Here is an 18,018-nt window from a genome sequence, read left to right as displayed (position 1 = left end):
GGTCCTGGTACGCTACACTGAGGGTGTGTGTGCATGGTGTGGATATCAGGATGCAGTTAACACCCACAGTGAGCTGTTGATCACAGAGACCTACAAGGTCTCTCAAAATAAGACAAACTTCTGTAAGAGCACTTGATTACCCACAGGAGGTTAATGGTAAGACCCTACTGTTGAAGACACCATATGCTGTCGGCATAGAACATGGAAAGACCTGGCTGGAATCCAGAAGAGAGCCAGTCCCCATACTGTTAGCCTGTCTAGTGCTAGAAGGAACTACACAAGCTACTGGGGGAAAGTGGCCAACATCTGTTGGAACAACTCAAGGTCTAAGCTACTCAGAAGCAAACAACCTGACGTGATGCTCACACAAGAGCAATAGTGGCATACAGCCATGGTGGGTAACCAACTGCTCTTGGAATCAGCTAACAGATATGCTCATTGGAAAGGAACCTATATCTGGAACTAGGAAACAAGTCAGAATCATATCCAGATAATGAGTTTCTTTCCAATTTCAAGCTCTCACTAATCTTGGGCTATAAGAGGATATACACCCTTTAAATTCTCTCTAAACTAAGAATAGTCATCCCATTTAACCTGTGCTGACTTCACTCTCCATTGGAGAATCTGCTTCTCTTTGTCAGATGGAAGTGGGACCTGAGGAGATAAATGACCCACCACACTTCACCCCAGCCCCAGCTGAAGCCACAGAGGAACTGGGGAAATGAGCAAGAATGCTGCTTTCTTGGTGAACCTGATGTTAGTACAAGGGTGAAGGATATAGACACAGAGAACACTCAACACCTACCAAACCAGAGATCCAGAGGCTCCTAAGAGCCCATCACTGAAGTAAACTTAAAATGCACCAGCCAGGCATGGTGGCACATACCTTAATCGCAGCACTTGGGAGGCAGAGGTAGAAGGATCACCATGAGTTCAAGACCAGCCTGAGAATACATAGTGAGTTCCAGTTCAGCCTGGGCCAGAGTGAGACCCTACTTTGAAAAACAAAAACAAAAAACCCACACCCAACATGATGCAGGGAATTATGGCTCAGGGAATTTTGCAGAAAAGGGATAGGAAAGATTGTTATAGCCACAAGTTGGGACATTATGCACAGAGACATTGCCTCTCCACTATAACTGACTGCTGCCCCCACAATGTATGACCCATAATCCCAGTGAGAATGACCTGCATCCCCAATGAGGAGGGTCCCTTCAGAAAAGGGGAAGGGGGCTGGAGAGATGGCTTAGCGGTTAAGCACTCGCCTATGAAGCCTATGGAACCTGGTTCAAGGCTCGGTTCCCCAGGTCCCACGTTAGCCAGATGCACAAGGGGGCGTACGCGTCTGGAGTTCGTTTGCAGAGGTTGGAAGCCCTGGCGCACCCATTCTCTCTCTCCCTCTATCTGTCTTTCTCTCTGTGTCTGTCGCTCTCAAATAAATAAATAAAAAATGAACAAAAAATATTAAAAAAAAAAAAAAAGAAAAGGGGAAGGGATGAGGGAAAGGATGGTACCAACATGTGTTGTTTATATACTAAGTATGTCTATAACTAATAAAAATAAATTTAAAAAAAGATTCACAAGGCTATAAATTCAAATGATGTCTAGTTGAGGAGAATGTTAAAGCTTGTCATAATATGGAAGACATCATTCCCTAATGATGAAATGTGATGACATTTAGTGTTTAACTGACTTTTGACTTGGAATTTTATTTATGGGCTTGCTTACTATCAAGTCACCCTAAGGGGAATAAAGTATGGAGAGGATCGGAGAATCATTGTGGCTCACTGGTCAACCAGTCTGAGAACCACCACACAGACACACACACACACACACACACACACACACACACACACACACACACACACCATATGAAAGTATGGGAAATAAAAGGCTCCAAACTGAAAAAATTCTTAATGGCCCAAGCTGCAAAATTTAAGCAAGTAAGATTGTAACCTAAATAGCAAAGTAAATATGCACAAATAAACACAATAAATAAATGTTTCAATACATACATGAACAGGAGAAACACTACTAATACTCCTTAGAGAATTCTAAATAATATATGTCAAAGGACTAGGGGAGGAAGAAATGAGGGCTGAAGTTCCAAAGTAATAAGTGCTATAGGAATGAGCCAAGCATGAGGCTAGAGGTACAGCTCAGTGGTAAAAATCTTGCCTACCACACACAAGGCCCTGGGTTCAATCCCCAGCACCACCAAAGAATCAAGGATGGTTGTTCATATTAGTGAAGGAAAGTTTAAGGAGGAAATAGGATATCTGCAGTCTCAGAGTATCTATCCCAAAATATTTATTACCAAGGTGGTTTTTTTGTGTATGTGTGGAGTGTGGATCATGTTCATATTCATGTGGACAAATGTGTGTTGTTCTTAGCCTTATTCTTTGAGACCGAGTTACACACTGAACGTAGAGCTCACTGATTTGTCGAGACTAGCCAGCCAGCAAGTCATGGGGATCCTCTGGTCTCTGCCTCCCCAGTGGCAGTACTGGGATGGGTTCACACTGCTGTGCCCAGCTTTCATGTGGTTTCTGGGGATTCAAATCAGGTCTTCATGCCTGCATGACAAGCACATTACCCGCTGAGCCATCTTCTCAGCCCCAAACCTGGGATTTATTTATTTTCAAGTAGTGGGGGGGGTGCTCAGAGAATGGGCACACCAGGGCCTCTTACCACTGCAAACAAACTCTAGACGCATGTGCCACTTTGTGCATCTGGCTTTACATGGGTATTGGGGAATTGAACCTGGGCCATCAGACTTTGTAAGCAAACATCTTTAACTACAGAACCGTCTCTCCAGCCCCCAATTCTGGTATTTTTAAAAATATTTTTTTTATTTGAGAGAGAGAGAGAATTGACATGCTAGGGCCTCACTCACTGCTATCAAACTCCAGACACTTGCACCACCTAGTGGGCATGTGTGACCTTATATTTGCCTCACCTTTGTGCCTGTGGCTTATATGGGGTCTGGAAGAACATGGGTTCTTAGGCTTTGCAGGCAAGCACTAAGTCACCTGGTGTTTTTTTAAAGGATGTTTTGTTCATTTATTTATTTATTTATTTGAGTTACAGACAGAGAAAGAGGCAGAGACAGAGAGAGAGAGGGAATGGGTGTGCCAGGGCCTCCAGCCACTGCAAGCGAACTCCAGACGCATGCGGCCCCTTGTGCATCTGGCTAATGTGGGTCCTGGGGAATCGAGCCTTGAACTGAGGTCCTTAGACTTCACAGGCAAGCGCTTAACCACTAATCCATCTCTCCAGCCCTCCACCTGGTATTTTTAACAAATGCCCCAAAGTTCCTCTAGGAGATAGAACTTAATTTCCATCTTGAACTCAATGACTTGCTTTAAGGGAACAGTAAAGGGAAACCAGAAACTTCACCACAGAGAGAGCTGAAACCCCACCTAACCAAGTGATCATGATGACATCACTAGTCATAAATTGGGATTATGACATCTAAGGATGTGATGAGGGGCCATCCATCTCTATAGCACTCTCCCCAGCCCAATCATAAGAAAACCAAGAAATTCAAATGAGGTGTATACTCCAAATTCCTAACCAGTAGACTTTGAAAAGAGTCAAGATCACAGAAACAAGGAAAGGCTGAGAAAGCGCCACCAACAGGAGGAGAAAAGGAGATTTGATGAATAAATGTCGTGCGATATGACATAATCTGGGATTTGATTCTGGAACAACAACAAAAAAGATAGTGGAAAAGGTAATGGGTCTAGCCCAAGGTCGTAATTTGTAGTGCCACGGTGTCCGTGTTTAGGGCTTTCGTCTTGTCAATTGCACAGCGGTGACGGAGGGCTCACCCGGGGAAGCAGCGTCACAGCCGAGCCGGGAACTCGGCGATCGCCCGCGTTCTTGTTGAGTCCTCCGGGTTGGACCTGGGGCCTCCCCCACACCAGGCCCCACTCTGCTTGAACCATATCCCCAGTCCGTGCAATGCTCTTGTGTCAATGTAAAGTTCTTTCCACACTAAGGTTTTCCAAAAAGCATTCATTTGATTTGATTTTTTGGTTTTTCGAGGTAGGGTCTCACTCTGACTCAGGCTAGCCTGGAATTCACTATGGGGTCTCAGGGTGGCCTCAAACTCATGGCGATTCTCCTACCTCTGCCTCCCGAGTGCAGGGATTAAAGGCGTGCGTCACCACACCTGACTGATGATTAAAAAAAAAAAAAAAAAAACTTTAAGTTTTTGGTTGGTTTGTTTTTTGTGGGTTTTCTGAGTTAGGTTTCATGTAAGCTAGGCTAGCCTCCAACTCACTTGTGTTGCCAAGGCTGGCCTAAAAATGCTAATCCTCCTGTGTCAGCCTCCCAAGCACTGCTTGTTATTTTAATGAAATGAGCATGGATGTTGTATCTATAAGCCACCATGAACTTGTTGACAGAGGCTAGGAATAAATGTTTCATAATTTCATAGTAGTTTAAAAAAAAGGTTTGTTTTTATTTATTTGCTCATTTGAGAGAGTGAGAGGAAGACAGAAAGAGAGAATGGGCATGCCAGGCTCTTTAGCCACTGCAATCAAACTCTAGACAGATGCCACCTTGTGCATCTGGCTTACATGGGTTCTAGGGAATCGAACCTGAGTCCTTTGGCTTTGCAGGCAACCACATTAACTGCTAAGCCATTTCTCCAGTCCTAGTTTTTAAAAAAATTTAATACTTATTTACATGTGTACTTCTTTGTGGGGGTTGGGAGCCAGGGTCTCTTGCCACTACAAACAAGCACCAGATGTTTAGCCATTTTTTGTGTCTGGCTTTACATGGGTACCGGGGACTCAAACCCAAGCTGGCAGGCTTTGCAAGCAAGTGTCTTTAACTGCTGATCACCTCTCCAGGCTCATTTCTTAGTGATCTTTGATTACTAATTGCTTTAATGAGTTGGATGTTTTGTGGTTATCATATGGGCCAAATATATAAGGCAATGTTTTTCTCTTTAGAAAATTTTTCAGCTTTTCATGGTTATATTTACATATTCATATGTTACACCAACATATGATAATGCCATGTATGGCTTCTTTGAAAGGGTTCTTTTGAAAATAAGTGAGAAATCCAGGTAAATAGGGATAAAATGTTTAATTGTTGAAATACAATGGTGATCTGAGTAATTTACATTGTAGTAATAATTAAATGCACATGTCACTAGCAAATTAAGTATTTTCCATACATCCCATTGAGCATCAACCATAAGTGCTTGAAATCAGAATAGTTAACATGAGGAGATGCCATGATTCACAAAGACAGAATAGGAGACTGTGGCTAGGAAGTATTTTTAGTACATAAACCTTTGGCTAAAGAAAACAGGAATTTTATCAACATCTTCATATACCATGCAGATTTCACTAGCTTATTTTTAAATATTGCAATGTGATACATGTTTCTAACAAAGGAAATCCTCTGACATTTAAATAAAATTTGACACCCAAACAGTAAAAAAAGGGAAAGAGATAGTAGCAGTAAGAATCCATTTATCAATTTTTACAGCTAAAAATTAATGCAAAATACAAATAGTGAAAGACAGGAGATAATATATTACTTTAATTCATTTATAGTACCTTATTACTTTAAGTTATAAATAGAATTAAGGATTTTTTGTTATATAAAAACTATCAAAAAAGTATTAGTGAAAAGACATGATTTCTGTGAATTGTATTGAATGATCAGGGTGGGGCACTGTAGAATCAGGCATCCTGGCCAGGCAGGACGAGCCTTAGCCTGACTTGCACTGGTGGCCTGCAGGAAGCTCCACAAACAAGCACAATGCCTAACCAATTCCCTTCTATCGTCACAACATTCAACCTGTACCCATGACTTTAACTACACATTTCAAATTTGAGGAGAGGGGGCACAGCGTGGAGACAATGGTTTTAGAATTTCTTTGGAAAAATCTATACATATTACAGTGTCTCCAGAGCCAACTTCTTCCAAGTTGATGAGCAAGCTATGAAGGAAACAGAAAACAGGAAGAAAAAAAATTAACACCCTTAGACAGGTATGACTTAGATAAAAACATGTCAATCGAAATTACTTACTGAGGTGCTTTTGAATACGGCACATATGCAATGTCCCTCAATACTTAGTTAAGATTTATTATGTTGGCATCTAGTTTCGAGCATTGTTGACATTTACAGAAAGAGACCAAATCAGGAGCAGAAACATTTGCCAACTAACAATTAAAATACAACAGGAGAAACCCAACCCCAGCCACATGCATGTCACCACCAAATTAAAAATATAGACTGGGGGGAGGGTATTACCCATGGGATATTTTTTATAATCATGGAAGCTGTTAATAAAAATTTGAATAAAATAAAATGCTAGGGCTTTCATGGGCCTTATATCCACTGTTAAAATTGGATAGATAGATAGATAGATAGATAGATAGATAGATAGATAGATAGATAGATAGATTAGATAGATAGGCAGACAGACAGACAGGCTGGGGCTGGAGAGATGGCTTAGAAGTTAAGGCACTTGTTTCCAAAGCCTAAGGACCCAGATCCTATTCCCCAAGACCCACGTAAGCCAGATACACAAGGTGGCACATGCATCTGGAGTTCGTTTAAAGTGGCTAGAGGTCCTGGCATGCCCATTCTCTATCTGCCCCCTCTTTCAAAAAAATAATAAAATAGTTTTTAAAATATAGAGAGACTGTTCAGCAACAACTCCATCACTTTTGGATATTAGAACCCCAAAGATGCAGCCATACACAGCATGTGGAGCTCCCCCAGGGGATGCTGAAGGGGCTGGTCCACCTCTGGTACCTGAAGACCATCACCAAAACTCGGAGACAGCTAAACATCTGTATCAATGTAAGGAGTTAAGATCCTGAAGTCATTCCTTAATTTTATCTAAAATGCAACCAAATCAGCTCATGAGTGAGTTCAGGGAGATTTCAGTGTCAGCCACCAAAGTATAGCTCATCCAAAGGATAGACATCAAGGTTCTGTCTAACAACAGTCATGAGTTTAGCTGTGTCACAGACAAGTGCCACAATGGGTAAGTGGTCGGTCTGTAAGGACAAGAGAGAGTCATTTAACTCAGCGAACCTTTCAGATGGGACTGGGAAGATGGCTCAGTGGTAAAGTGCTTGCTATGCAAGCATGAAGACCTGAAGCATGAATCTGGATCACCAGGACCCACATACAATGCTGGATAATACACCTGGAATTCCAACACTGGAGTGGCAGAGTCAGGTAGGTCCCTAGAGCTCACTGGCTAACTAGTCCACCAGTTTGGTTCCAGTGAGAAACTCTGTCTCAAAAACACAAGGTGCAAAGCAATAGAGAAAGACACCTGGTATCAACCTCTGGCCTCCACACGCAGGTCTACATGCATATGCAAGCACCCCCACACCCCCATGAACCCACATGCATACACATATGTATATATATACTTACATGCACACACACACACATGTATAAAGGCCTTTCAGAAAACTCAAAGTCGGTAAAGGGAAATCAGCATCAAAAGGTCAGTTAGAAATGAAGAATGGTAGCTGGGCATGGTGGTGCACGCCTTTAATCCCAACACTTGGGAGGCAGAGGTAGGAGGATCATCATGAGTTTGAGGCCACCCTGAGACTACACAGTGCATTCTATGTCAGCCTAAGCCAGAGAGAAACCCCACCTCAACCTCCCCCCCCCAAAATGAAATAAATAATGCAAAAAAAAAAAAAACAGAAAAGAGAAGGGTAGCCATAAAATAACAGATTTAGAGCCATGAGCAGTATGGAACTATTTTAGACAGCTTCTTATAGTCAGTAGACTTGCTCATCAGCAACACCAGCAACCTGTGACGAGAGAACTTTGGATCCCCACAGTGAGGAAGCTAATTGATCATCCATGAGCCTGCTCTATACCCCACCCCACACCAAACACCAACTCCAGGGCTGGCCCTGGGCAAGAAGATGTTTCAATACCAAAAGGTCTTGTTTCTAGTCTGCTAATGGCCAGGCTCTAGTTACATAAAAATAAAAAGGTGGAATGGGGTGGTAGCAGTATCTCAGATTTAAACCTAACACCAACCTTAGGTCTAAGCAACAGACCTATTCTACAGGTTATAAAACCAAGGCTAGAGAGGGAAAGTAACTTGCCCAGCCAGTAGGTAAAACAGCACAAATTCCAGTCCAGGCCTGACTCCCAGAAGAGAATGGGATTTCCCAGAGACTGCGCTCCTGAAAGTGGAGGCTTTCGAAGAGACCTGGTGCATCATTCAGGAGCCCCAAATAAGGAATGCATCGGGACCAAGCAGCAGGCCTGTTTCTCCACACCTGGCTGCCTCTGTGAGGACCAGCCACACTGGAGCCCTACTGCTGACATCTCCTTTTCAGACCAGGACTATTGCCACATGCATGTATGGTGCCTAACCTAATACCCAGTCTGAGGCTCTCTGATCTCTCCCCAACTGTTAGTCAAGTCCTGTGACAAGTTTTTGTCAAGAAAGGTGAGACTTCAGTGGTTAGGTAGGCAGCTTGCATTGTTGTTAGTACATTGCAAAGTGAAAAAAACAAAAAACCACAGTAGCTGCAAAGAGTTGGCCTGACCTTAACCTCTTCACAGCAGAACATATTCTACTGGAATTCCTAGGATGAGACCCTCCTCACCTTGAAGTTCAAGGTGTCTTTGAAATACATAGTAACCATATCCATCGTTCCTTCATCATCAAGGTTAAATACATAAAATAATTTAGAAAACTATACAGTACCTCTTGATTACTGAGTCACGTTATTTTCTTCTAATCTTAAAGAGAAAATTAATAAGAGTTTAATGTCCAGGTTCACAAAAGCATATGATAATTACACACAAAGCTACAAACAGTAGTAACATAGATGTATTTGCTCATCTAAATCATAAAGTAGAAAAACAGTAATTATAGTATGCTAAAAATAGGGGAGATGGCCCAGTGGTTAAAGGTGCTTGCCTGCTTGTAAAGCCTGCTAGCCTGCACTGGCTTGGGTTCAATTCTCTAGCACCCACCTAAAAAAATAAAACCAGATGCACAAAATGGCACATGTATCTGAAGTTTATTTGCAGTGGCAAGAGACTGGAATACCCATTCATTCTCATTCTCTCTCTCATAAATAAATTAAAATGTTCAAAAATAATATGAGAATGGGCTGGGAAGATGGCTCAGTGGTTAAAAGTACTTGCTTGCAAAGCCTGACAGCCTGGGTTCAATTGCACAATACTCGTGTAAACTGGATGCAAAAAAGTGGTGCAAGAATCTGGTGTTTGTTTGCAGTGGTCAGAGGCTCTGGCATGCCCATAAACACACATAAATAAATATACAATTTTTTTAAAATGTGATACACCGCCAAGCATATCACTTGGAGGCATAGGTGTGATGAAGGCAAGCTTGGGACAAAGTGAGTTCCAGGTCAATCTGGGCTAGACTGAGACTCTGCCTTGAAAACAAACAAACAAAAAATGTGGGCTGGAGAGATGGCTTAGTGGTTAAGGCGTTGTTTGTGAAGTCTAAGGACCCAGGTTTGATTTCCCAGGACCCACGTAAGCCAGATGCACAAGGGGGTGCACGCGTCTGGAGTTCATTTGCAGTGGCTGGAGGCCCTGGCGCGCCCATTCTCTCTCTATCTGCCTCTTTCTCTCTCTGTCACTCTCAACTAAATAAATAAAAATGAACAACAACAACAAAAAAGAAACAAATGTGATAGGTCTTGTGAGCAAAGTAAATATATTAGCTAATAATCATTAAAATTACACGTGACATGATAAATCAGCAGACTGATTATAAACCCAGCATTCGTTACTACAAGCCTCACTTTAAGTTTTCTTTAGCACCAGAAACCACCTACACAGTTGCCCACAAGCCTATTATTCAAGAATACTTCATTAGCCTTCTAATTACTATTAAAGCTTGGAACGGAAGCCACACTTTGTTAAATTATACAATAGGCAGGGTTTTTTTTTCCTTTATTCACCAGACAGCTAATCAGTTAATCATCTTTACATTAAAGAAACACACCTTAGTGTTCTATTCCATCCGCTTGCTTTGACGCCAACTTTCAGTTTCACACAGATCATCATTGACATTAACAAGAAATTAAGACTATCTATAGTAAGTAGCCACGCATGAAAGCTAAATTGGCTCTGGAATGACTTTTAACATGTGGTAGCATTTGCTCACAACAAGCAGAGTATTTATACATCTGTGAGTGCAACGATGTAATAGTTTGAGTCAGGCAAGCAGAAATATGGAATTTCATAGTTTCCATTAAAAAGATTTTGAGTTGGGGGCTGGAGAGATGGCTTAGCAGTTAAGGCACTTGCCTACAAAGCCAAAGGACCCAGGCTCGATTTCCCAGGACCCACGTAAGCCAGATTCAGAATGTGGCACATGCATCTGGAGTTCATTTGCAGTGGCTGAAGGCCCTGGTGTACCCATTCTCTCTATCTGTCTCTCTCTCTCAAACAAATAATTTTTTAAGTCTTAAAACAATATTTTGAGTTGGGTTAGATGGCTTAGTGGTTAAGGCACTTGTTTGTGAAGCCAAAGAACCCAGGTTCAATGCCCCAGTACCCACATAAAGCCAGATGCAAAAGGTGGCACATGTGTCTGGAGTTTGTTTGCAGCAGCTATAAGGCCTGGAGTGCCCATTCTCTGTCTCCGTCTGCCTTTCTTTCCTTCTTTCTTTCTTTCTTTCTTTCTTTCTTTCTTTCTTTCTTTCTTTCTCTCTCTCTCTCTCTCTCTCTCTCTCTCTCTCTCTCTCTCTCTCTCTCATAAATAAGATTTAAACAAAATATTTTGAGGAAATAAGCACCACACAGCCCTTGCTTACTTTTTCGTACAGTCTTTGCCTGACTGGACACCATATTGACAGCTTCGGATGGCAGGCCAACGTAGACGCCTCCATAGTTTCTTTAAAAAAAAGAATTAAGACGAGTTTAAGGGGCATGTAAGTCATAGGAAATTATAGATCAATCCAAACAATTATATGGGTATGAAAACAACTCATGATTTTTCAAATATAATTGTTTTGTGTTAAAAGGAAGTTATAAAAAGAAGGCTGGGCTAGAGAGATGGCTCAGCAGTTAAAGGTGCTTGATTGCAAAGCCTTGCCTTTATGAATTTGAAACCCCAGTACTCACATAAAGACAGAGGCACATGCATCTGAAGTTTGTGTGCAGTGACAAGAAGTTGTTACACTCATTCTCTCTCTCTCTCTCTCTCTCTCTCTCTCTCTCTCTTACTCAAATAAAAGACTAAAAAAAGAAAGCTGGACTAAATTCATAACATTTTTAGATATATTATTTGCAGTAAGAAGGAAGAAAAGCTGGTGTAAGTTAGCACAGTGATACCTAACACAAATTCAGAAGTCCCCATGGTATCATGCAATATGAATATACAAAGTCACTTCTTCATAGGGAGGGCATACATGTAAAATGAGAGAGCTAAGGAGGAGAGACAGCAAAGTTGAGTGTACCCCAGAAGGTGTTGGAGAAAGTGGAATGAGGAGGAGACAGGACCCACGTTAGCCAGATGCACAGAGGGGCACACGTGTCTGGAGTTCCTTTACAGTGGCTGGAGGCCCTGGCGCGCCCATTCTCTCTCTCTCTCTCTGTCTCTTTCTCTCTCTGTATGTTGCTCTCAAATAAATAAATAAAAATTACCAAAAAAAATTTTTAAAAAGATCAAGGGTGGGAGTGGATGACACAGGCCATGTGAACCCATCTCATGCTCCTGCATGTGTCCGCTGTGTTCCAAGTTTCCCTGGTGGAACCTGCATTACTGGGCCTGTCGTATTAAATCCGAGCAGTACAGCCAAAATGACTCACACCAAAGCCAGCTGCAATCTCTCACATACCTCCTCTTGTCATCTTCTGTCATCGACTCTTCTGTTCTGAAAGAATAAAAACATTTGTGAAAAGCCACTCAGTCACATGTCAGGCACTTCAGTTTTTTGGTTTGCTTTTTTTTTTTTTTTAATTTATTTATTTGAGAGCAACAGACACAGAGAGAAAGACAGATAGAGGGAGAGAGAGAGAATGGGCGCGCCAGGGCTTCCAGCCTCTGCAAACGAACTCCAGACGCGTGCGCCCCCTTGTGCATTTGGCTAACGTGGGACCTGGGGAACCGAGCCTCGAACTGGGGTCCTTAGGCTTCACAGGCAAGCACTTAACCGCTAAGCCATCTCTCCAGCCCTGCTTTTGTTTTTTTGAGGTAGGGTCTCACTCTGGTCCAGGCTGACCTGGAATCCACTATGGAGTCTCAGGGTGGCCTTGAACTATGGTGATCCTCCTACTTCTGCCTCCAGAGTGCTGGGATTAAAGACATGCACCACCACACCCAGTTCAGTTTTGATTATAAGAGGATTAAAAAGGATCACTGAGTTAAAATGGTTTATTTCAAGTCTTTCAGCACCAACTTATTTCTATAGCTCAGCACACTGACTTACACTAAGGACTTGGGCAATTTCCTACTTAGCAAAATGGTAAATGCAGCAAATGTTTAAAAGCCCAAAGCCAAACCCAGTGGAAAAAAATGAGGGCAGCTGAGATTGGAAAGGACACATGGGTTAAAGGTCAGGACGTCTGAGTTCTCTTCAGCTGTACCACCCACTCTCTGGGGTGACTGGCACATTATGGGCAAGATACCCAGGCCTCATCATAAGGGAGTCAACCAGGTGACCCCCAAAGCCCACATTGTGACTGAGGGTCTCTCGGGCACAGCTATGGGGAGTAAGTGGTGGTGCACACCTTCAATCCCAGCACTGGGGAGGCAGAGGTAGTAGTTCAAGGCCAACCTGGGACTACAGAGTGAGTTCCAGGTCAGCCTGGGCTAGAGTGAAACCCTACCTCGAAAACAAAAATAAAAACAACAAATAAATATTTCTTTAGAGGGTTGCATTTACTCTTCATGGCTGTGACAAACACCCAGCCAGAAGCAGCTTATGGGAAGAAAGGGTTTATTTCAGGCCTACAGAATCCAGGTTAAACACCATTCATGGTGGAAGAGACCGGCTCACTTCCAGCAATCATACCAGAGAGACACCACCTACCAGCCACCAAACGCAAACAGCCAGAGCTCCAGCTGCTTTAAGTCTGGACTGCAAGATCCACTCCCGGCTGCTGGAGACTTAAGTAGGAAGCTTAATCTTAATCAAAAATCCCTGAGGCTATAGGGGTACAGATATTCACATTCAAACCACCACAAGAACATGAGTTAATGTCCATTTGACTTCTTTCTATTTAAATAATGAGCCATTTAATACACAACCTACTACAAAGAGGGGAAAGTTACAAAATACACAGGGGGCTGGAGGGATGGCTAACTGGTTAAGGCAGTTGCTTGCAAAGCCAAAGGACCCAGATTCAACTCCCCAGGACCCACATAAGCCAAATACACAGGTGGCACATGCGTTTGGAATTCATTTGCAATGGCTGAGGGCCCTGGCACACCCATTCTCTCTCTCTATCTGCCTCTTTCTCTCTCACACTCAAATAAAATATTTTAAACACACAGGCACTCTCCCTTGTTCATAAGGAGACAGCATTTGACCAGAATTTCTCAGCATATTTCTAAGGCAATCAGGAAGTCATCCTTAGAACACAAGCTAGTGTACACAGATTATTTTTCTTAGAGAAACAGAACCATCATGATGACATGCAAATGTAGCCAGCCAACCTCAATGTGTAGTTCTAGGGGCTTCCCTCAAGAACACGGGCTGAACAAACACATCTGAACACCCTTACTGAATCTTCCCATTCTAGAGACGGCCTCACTGTGGTGATGTTATTCACTCAGGACCAAAGTAAACAATTGTAATAATCTTCACTGAGTTTGTCACCACCATCTATACATCCATTTTAAGCCTTAAACATTGAGACTACTTAAAACGTTGAGAGGGTGGGATGTAGCTCAGATGGTAGAGTACATGCCTTGCACGCACAACATAAACTGAGTATGGGGCTGGAGAGATGGCTTAGCGGTTAAGCGCTTGCCTGGGAAGCCTAAGGACCCCAGTTCGAGGCTCAATTCCCCAGGACCCACGTTAGCCAGATGCATAAGGGGACGCACGCATCTGGAGTTTGTTTGCAGTGGCTAGAAGCGTGCCCACTCTCCTTTCTTTCTCTCTCTTTCTCTCTCTCTGCCTCTCTCTCTCTCTCTGTCGCTCTCAAGTAAATATATTAAAATAAACAAAAAAATTAAAAATAAATAAACCAAGTATGGTGGGGCACACCTGTCATCACAGCACTGGGGAGGTAGAGGCAGTAGGACCAGAAGTTCAAAGTCATCTTCAACTACACAGCAAGTCTGAGGCCAGCCTGGTATACATGACAGCCTGCCTCAAAAACAAATAATTAAAAGGCAAATATAGCTGTACACACACCTGTGATTTTGCCTTGCTCTAAGTAGATCTGACAGTTATCTGATGAGCGCTGCCCGTGAACACAGAAAACATTGCACCCGGGTGTGAAATCCACCTTGAGATCTAATTTATCCAACCTGAGCCCAGAACTCAGGCTTGCCAGATAATTATCACCTTTATCCTGCTCTCGCTGAAGTGAAATCCTTCCTTCAGTCAAGGGTCAAAGTCACTCTGTATTAGTAATGGTGTTATGCTCATCGACACAGGTTAATAGGGTGACATTTACTACTTGTAATTAAAATGGATTTGTAGATGATGATGACAAACTCAATGGAGATTATTACAATTGTTTACCTTGGTCCTGAGTGACTCACATCACCATCAAATTGCTTTTGAAGCTGCATGTAATTGGTTCGTTTGGACATGCACAATGCCTCATGTATTAATTATCAGCTATTCCTTTTCATTTCATTTTGTTTTGTTTTGTGAGACAAGGTTTAGTGTAGCCTAGGCTGTCCTTGAACTCATGACCTTCTATCTCCACTTCCCAAGTACTGGCGTGACAGATTGTCTACCACCATGCCTGGCAACGTAGCTATTCTTACCACATTCAATTACTTATGAACTTAATTCTTTCCCCTTTTACCTAGTTCTGCTTAAAATGTATTTTAACTTCTCCAAATAAAAGAAAATGGTCAATTATTTTAAACCTATTATCTTTTACTAATTATCTATCCAAAACACAGCTTGAGTTCTCAGTGTAAACAATCTTTACAGATAAATCTGACAGAAAACTACAGTGTTGTTATATTAGATAATTAATCAAGCTTCAGACACAATATAAAATTTCTAGAAAACACCATGTATAATGAGTTATAAACTGCCTAACTCCTCTAAACCTTTAACTAAGCCCTAAAGTCTGCCCGTGCACATACGCCCCGGGTACGAAATTGCCACTTCATCCATTTCTCACAAATAATTATTTTTAATTCTAGGACAGAGACCTGTACTTTAACAATGGCGTCGCTTGCAAGTCCCTCCTGAGACATGTGCAATGAGGGCACATAAATGCTGTTCCTCCTGCAGCTCTGGAAACGCCCACCTCACGAACTGGTGCAGAGCTCCCCAGAATTAGCAAACATCCCAGATGGACAAAAGAAACTGATCTCCAAGCCCTGCGCTCCACATTCTTTTACTCAGGAAAAAAAAAAAAAATTCAAAACCAGTTCTAGGGAGAGAGAGATACTGGTTTCTCCCACCTACTGTGGGAAGGTCTTGACCATCAACTCGCCTCCCAAACCCATCTGTGTGACTTTCCTGCACACTTAGCTAATGCCATCACATTATTCCATCACATCCTCACAACAGCCCTGCTTGGCAGGTTATTAGCCTCTTTTGAAAGACGAAAAACCTCCTGGGCTGGGGGCACCTGTCTTTATTTGGGAGGCTGAGCTGTGAGGAATGCCTGGGCGACAGAGTGAGTTCCAGGTCAGCCTGGGCTAGAGTGAGACCCTGCTTCAGAAAAACCAAGATTAGATTAGATTAGGTTAGGTTAGATTAGATGAGATGAGATAGATAGATGGATGATAGACACATAGCTAAAGGAAGAATGGAGGGAGGGAAGAAGAGAAATGAGAAAAACGAAGGTTCTGGAAGGCCAGCAGCAGCATCAAGGTTACAAAACTAACAGAACCAGCATTCACTCCCATCTCTGTAATAGCAACTCCTGCTTTTGCTAGAGAAGCACACATTCCCGCAGCTATGTCCTTCCAACTCCTGTGCCACTTAAGGAAAGGGGGAACCAAGATGGTGGTAGAATCCGAGGCTGTGTTTCATTGGCTTTAGAAGAAACTTCTAGCAAGTGCCTTAACTGCTAAGCCATCTCTCCAGCCCCTAGAAGAAACTTCTAGCAACTGCAAGGAACCATCAATCATTGCAGAACTTGTCAGATGACTGGATAACTCCTTTCTATGCAGGGGCAATTACATTAGAATCTTCCCATCATCTGGACAAGCAGGTCCAGGCTGAGGCTAAACAGACACGGCCGATCGGTCTAATCTCTTTATGAAGGAAGAGGCTGAGCAGACTGAGAGAGGGAGCACCCCTCCAGCTCCAGCTGCCTGGGCCAGAGCACAGGAAGAAGAGCGACCTCAACAAGCCACCGATTCCCAGGAAAAGGGAAGCCTGGACATGTTGATCCAAAGGGCCCAGAAGGCCACTGGGACTATCTCTAGGTTACTGGATTTTTAAGCTCCAGCTGGAAATCAAAAGAAAGCACCTTCTGGTCTGCTGTGAGCCAAGGGTCGCCAGGCTGTGAAAGAACCATGTGAAAAGGTGCTGACTGAGCTCAGACAGCAAGGGGGAAATTTTTAGATTTCTAGCAGCTACCCTGCTGGGCTATCATGGTGGATATAACCGGAATGACCATTGTCCAACAGGAGCCCACAATACACACACGCACACACACACACACACACAATGGTGTGGGGGACTAAGAAGACTTTGCAATTTCAATTTTTATTTCTAAGCTCAAATTCTAAATCATGCCCTAGCTCTGTGAACAACAGGGTTGCTCCATCCACACCATTTTTAAAAAATCTTTTGTCGTTGTTGTTTATTTATTTATTTGAGAGCTACAGACAGAGAGAGAAAGAGGCAGAGAGAGAGAGAGAGAAAATGGGCGCGCCAGAGCTTCCAGCCACTGCAAATGAATTCCAGACACGTGCGCCCCCTTATGCATCTGGCTAACGTGGGTCCTGGGGAACTGAGCCTCAAACCGGGGTACTTAGGCTTCACAGGCAAGCACTTAACCGCTAAGCCATCTCTCCAGTGCCCCATCCACACCATTTTAAGCAATCACTATGCTTCTTCCCCTTATTGTAGAATGCTATACTTGGAAAGATTTAACCTGCTTTAATGACACAATTACTAATATTCTGTTAGCAATGTCAAAGAGAATGTCTGATGCGCATGGGATAGCCATGTAGAATTTGACTCAAAGGCAAAGTTCAAGTTTAGTGTGCCTGGGCACAGCATGGGCAGGTGTCGGATCGATTTTGGAAGTAATGCAAACAGTTAATGGTGCGTCGTCAGAGCCGAGGAGCCAGAATGCCACGCTGGGAACATGTTGGAACTGAAATATCCAGTCATGTTAGCTCCACTGAGCCGCTGAGCCATGCTGCGCCCCAGCTAGGACCTGATTGCTTTTCTTCTGTGGCCAGGACAGCTCCAGTGGGAGGGCAGTGACTAGGGGAAGGCTTGCAGCTGTGATTGCTAATGGGCTGCAAGATCTGTCTCCACTCCAGTGAAGAAGGCAGGGAGGAGGAGGAGAACATAGAGCTACACCTTCCCCAGCGTTAGGAGAACAGCAGCAACCGAGGGAGAGTCCAGAAGGTTCTCAGATACAGGCAGCCTATGCTTTCAGGATCAGAGCAGGTGAGTGAGGACAAAGAATGAGATGACCTCACCACCTAGAATCTCCCCTAGGAAAGGAGAACCCCGAGATTGAATCCTCTCATGCTGCAGAAGACAGAGTGGAAATGAGGCCAATCCATGGTGGACAGTCCAGAAAGGTCTGCTATACTTGAGAAAGCGCTCTGGGAGTGACCCAGTCTGGAGAGCTCGGTGAATTCGGCTTACCCCTAATCTTGTCCCGTAGGAAAGGA

At 43.2% G+C, this 18,018-nt stretch overlaps 1 protein-coding gene across 1 annotated transcript; it reads right to left on the bottom strand.

The window, feature by feature from the left end:
- Positions 1-5,085: 5,085 nt before the first annotated feature.
- C6H12orf75 (chromosome 6 C12orf75 homolog) lies at positions 5,086-15,636 on the bottom strand. Its single transcript, XM_045152259.1, has 5 exons — positions 15,617-15,636; positions 11,849-11,884; positions 10,823-10,902; positions 8,731-8,765; positions 5,086-5,965 (listed from the first exon to the last, which is right to left on the bottom strand). Exons 1-4 carry the CDS (start codon positions 15,634-15,636, stop codon positions 8,761-8,763), a joined length of 141 nt encoding a protein of 46 aa, XP_045008194.1. The 3' UTR covers positions 5,086-5,965; positions 8,731-8,760.
- Between the last annotated feature and the right edge of the window lie 2,382 nt (positions 15,637-18,018).

This window comes from Jaculus jaculus, chromosome 6 (genome assembly GCF_020740685.1).
Source record: "Jaculus jaculus isolate mJacJac1 chromosome 6, mJacJac1.mat.Y.cur, whole genome shotgun sequence".
Taxonomy (NCBI): domain Eukaryota; kingdom Metazoa; phylum Chordata; class Mammalia; order Rodentia; family Dipodidae; genus Jaculus; species Jaculus jaculus.
This window is presented reverse-complemented; position numbering and strand designations above follow the sequence as displayed.

Bases quoted from the DNA above. Each gene is read 5' to 3' on its own strand.
- C6H12orf75 (XM_045152259.1), bottom strand. From the start codon at position 15,636: ATGGTCAAGACCTTCCCACA. The intron at 11,885-15,616 runs GTAGGTGGGAGA...TTATTCTTTCAG, and splicing joins ATGGTCAAGACCTTCCCACA to AACAGAAGAGTCGATGACAG. The intron at 10,903-11,848 runs GTATGTGAGAGA...TTTTTTTTAAAG, and splicing joins ACAGAAGATGACAAGAGGAG to AAACTATGGAGGCGTCTACG.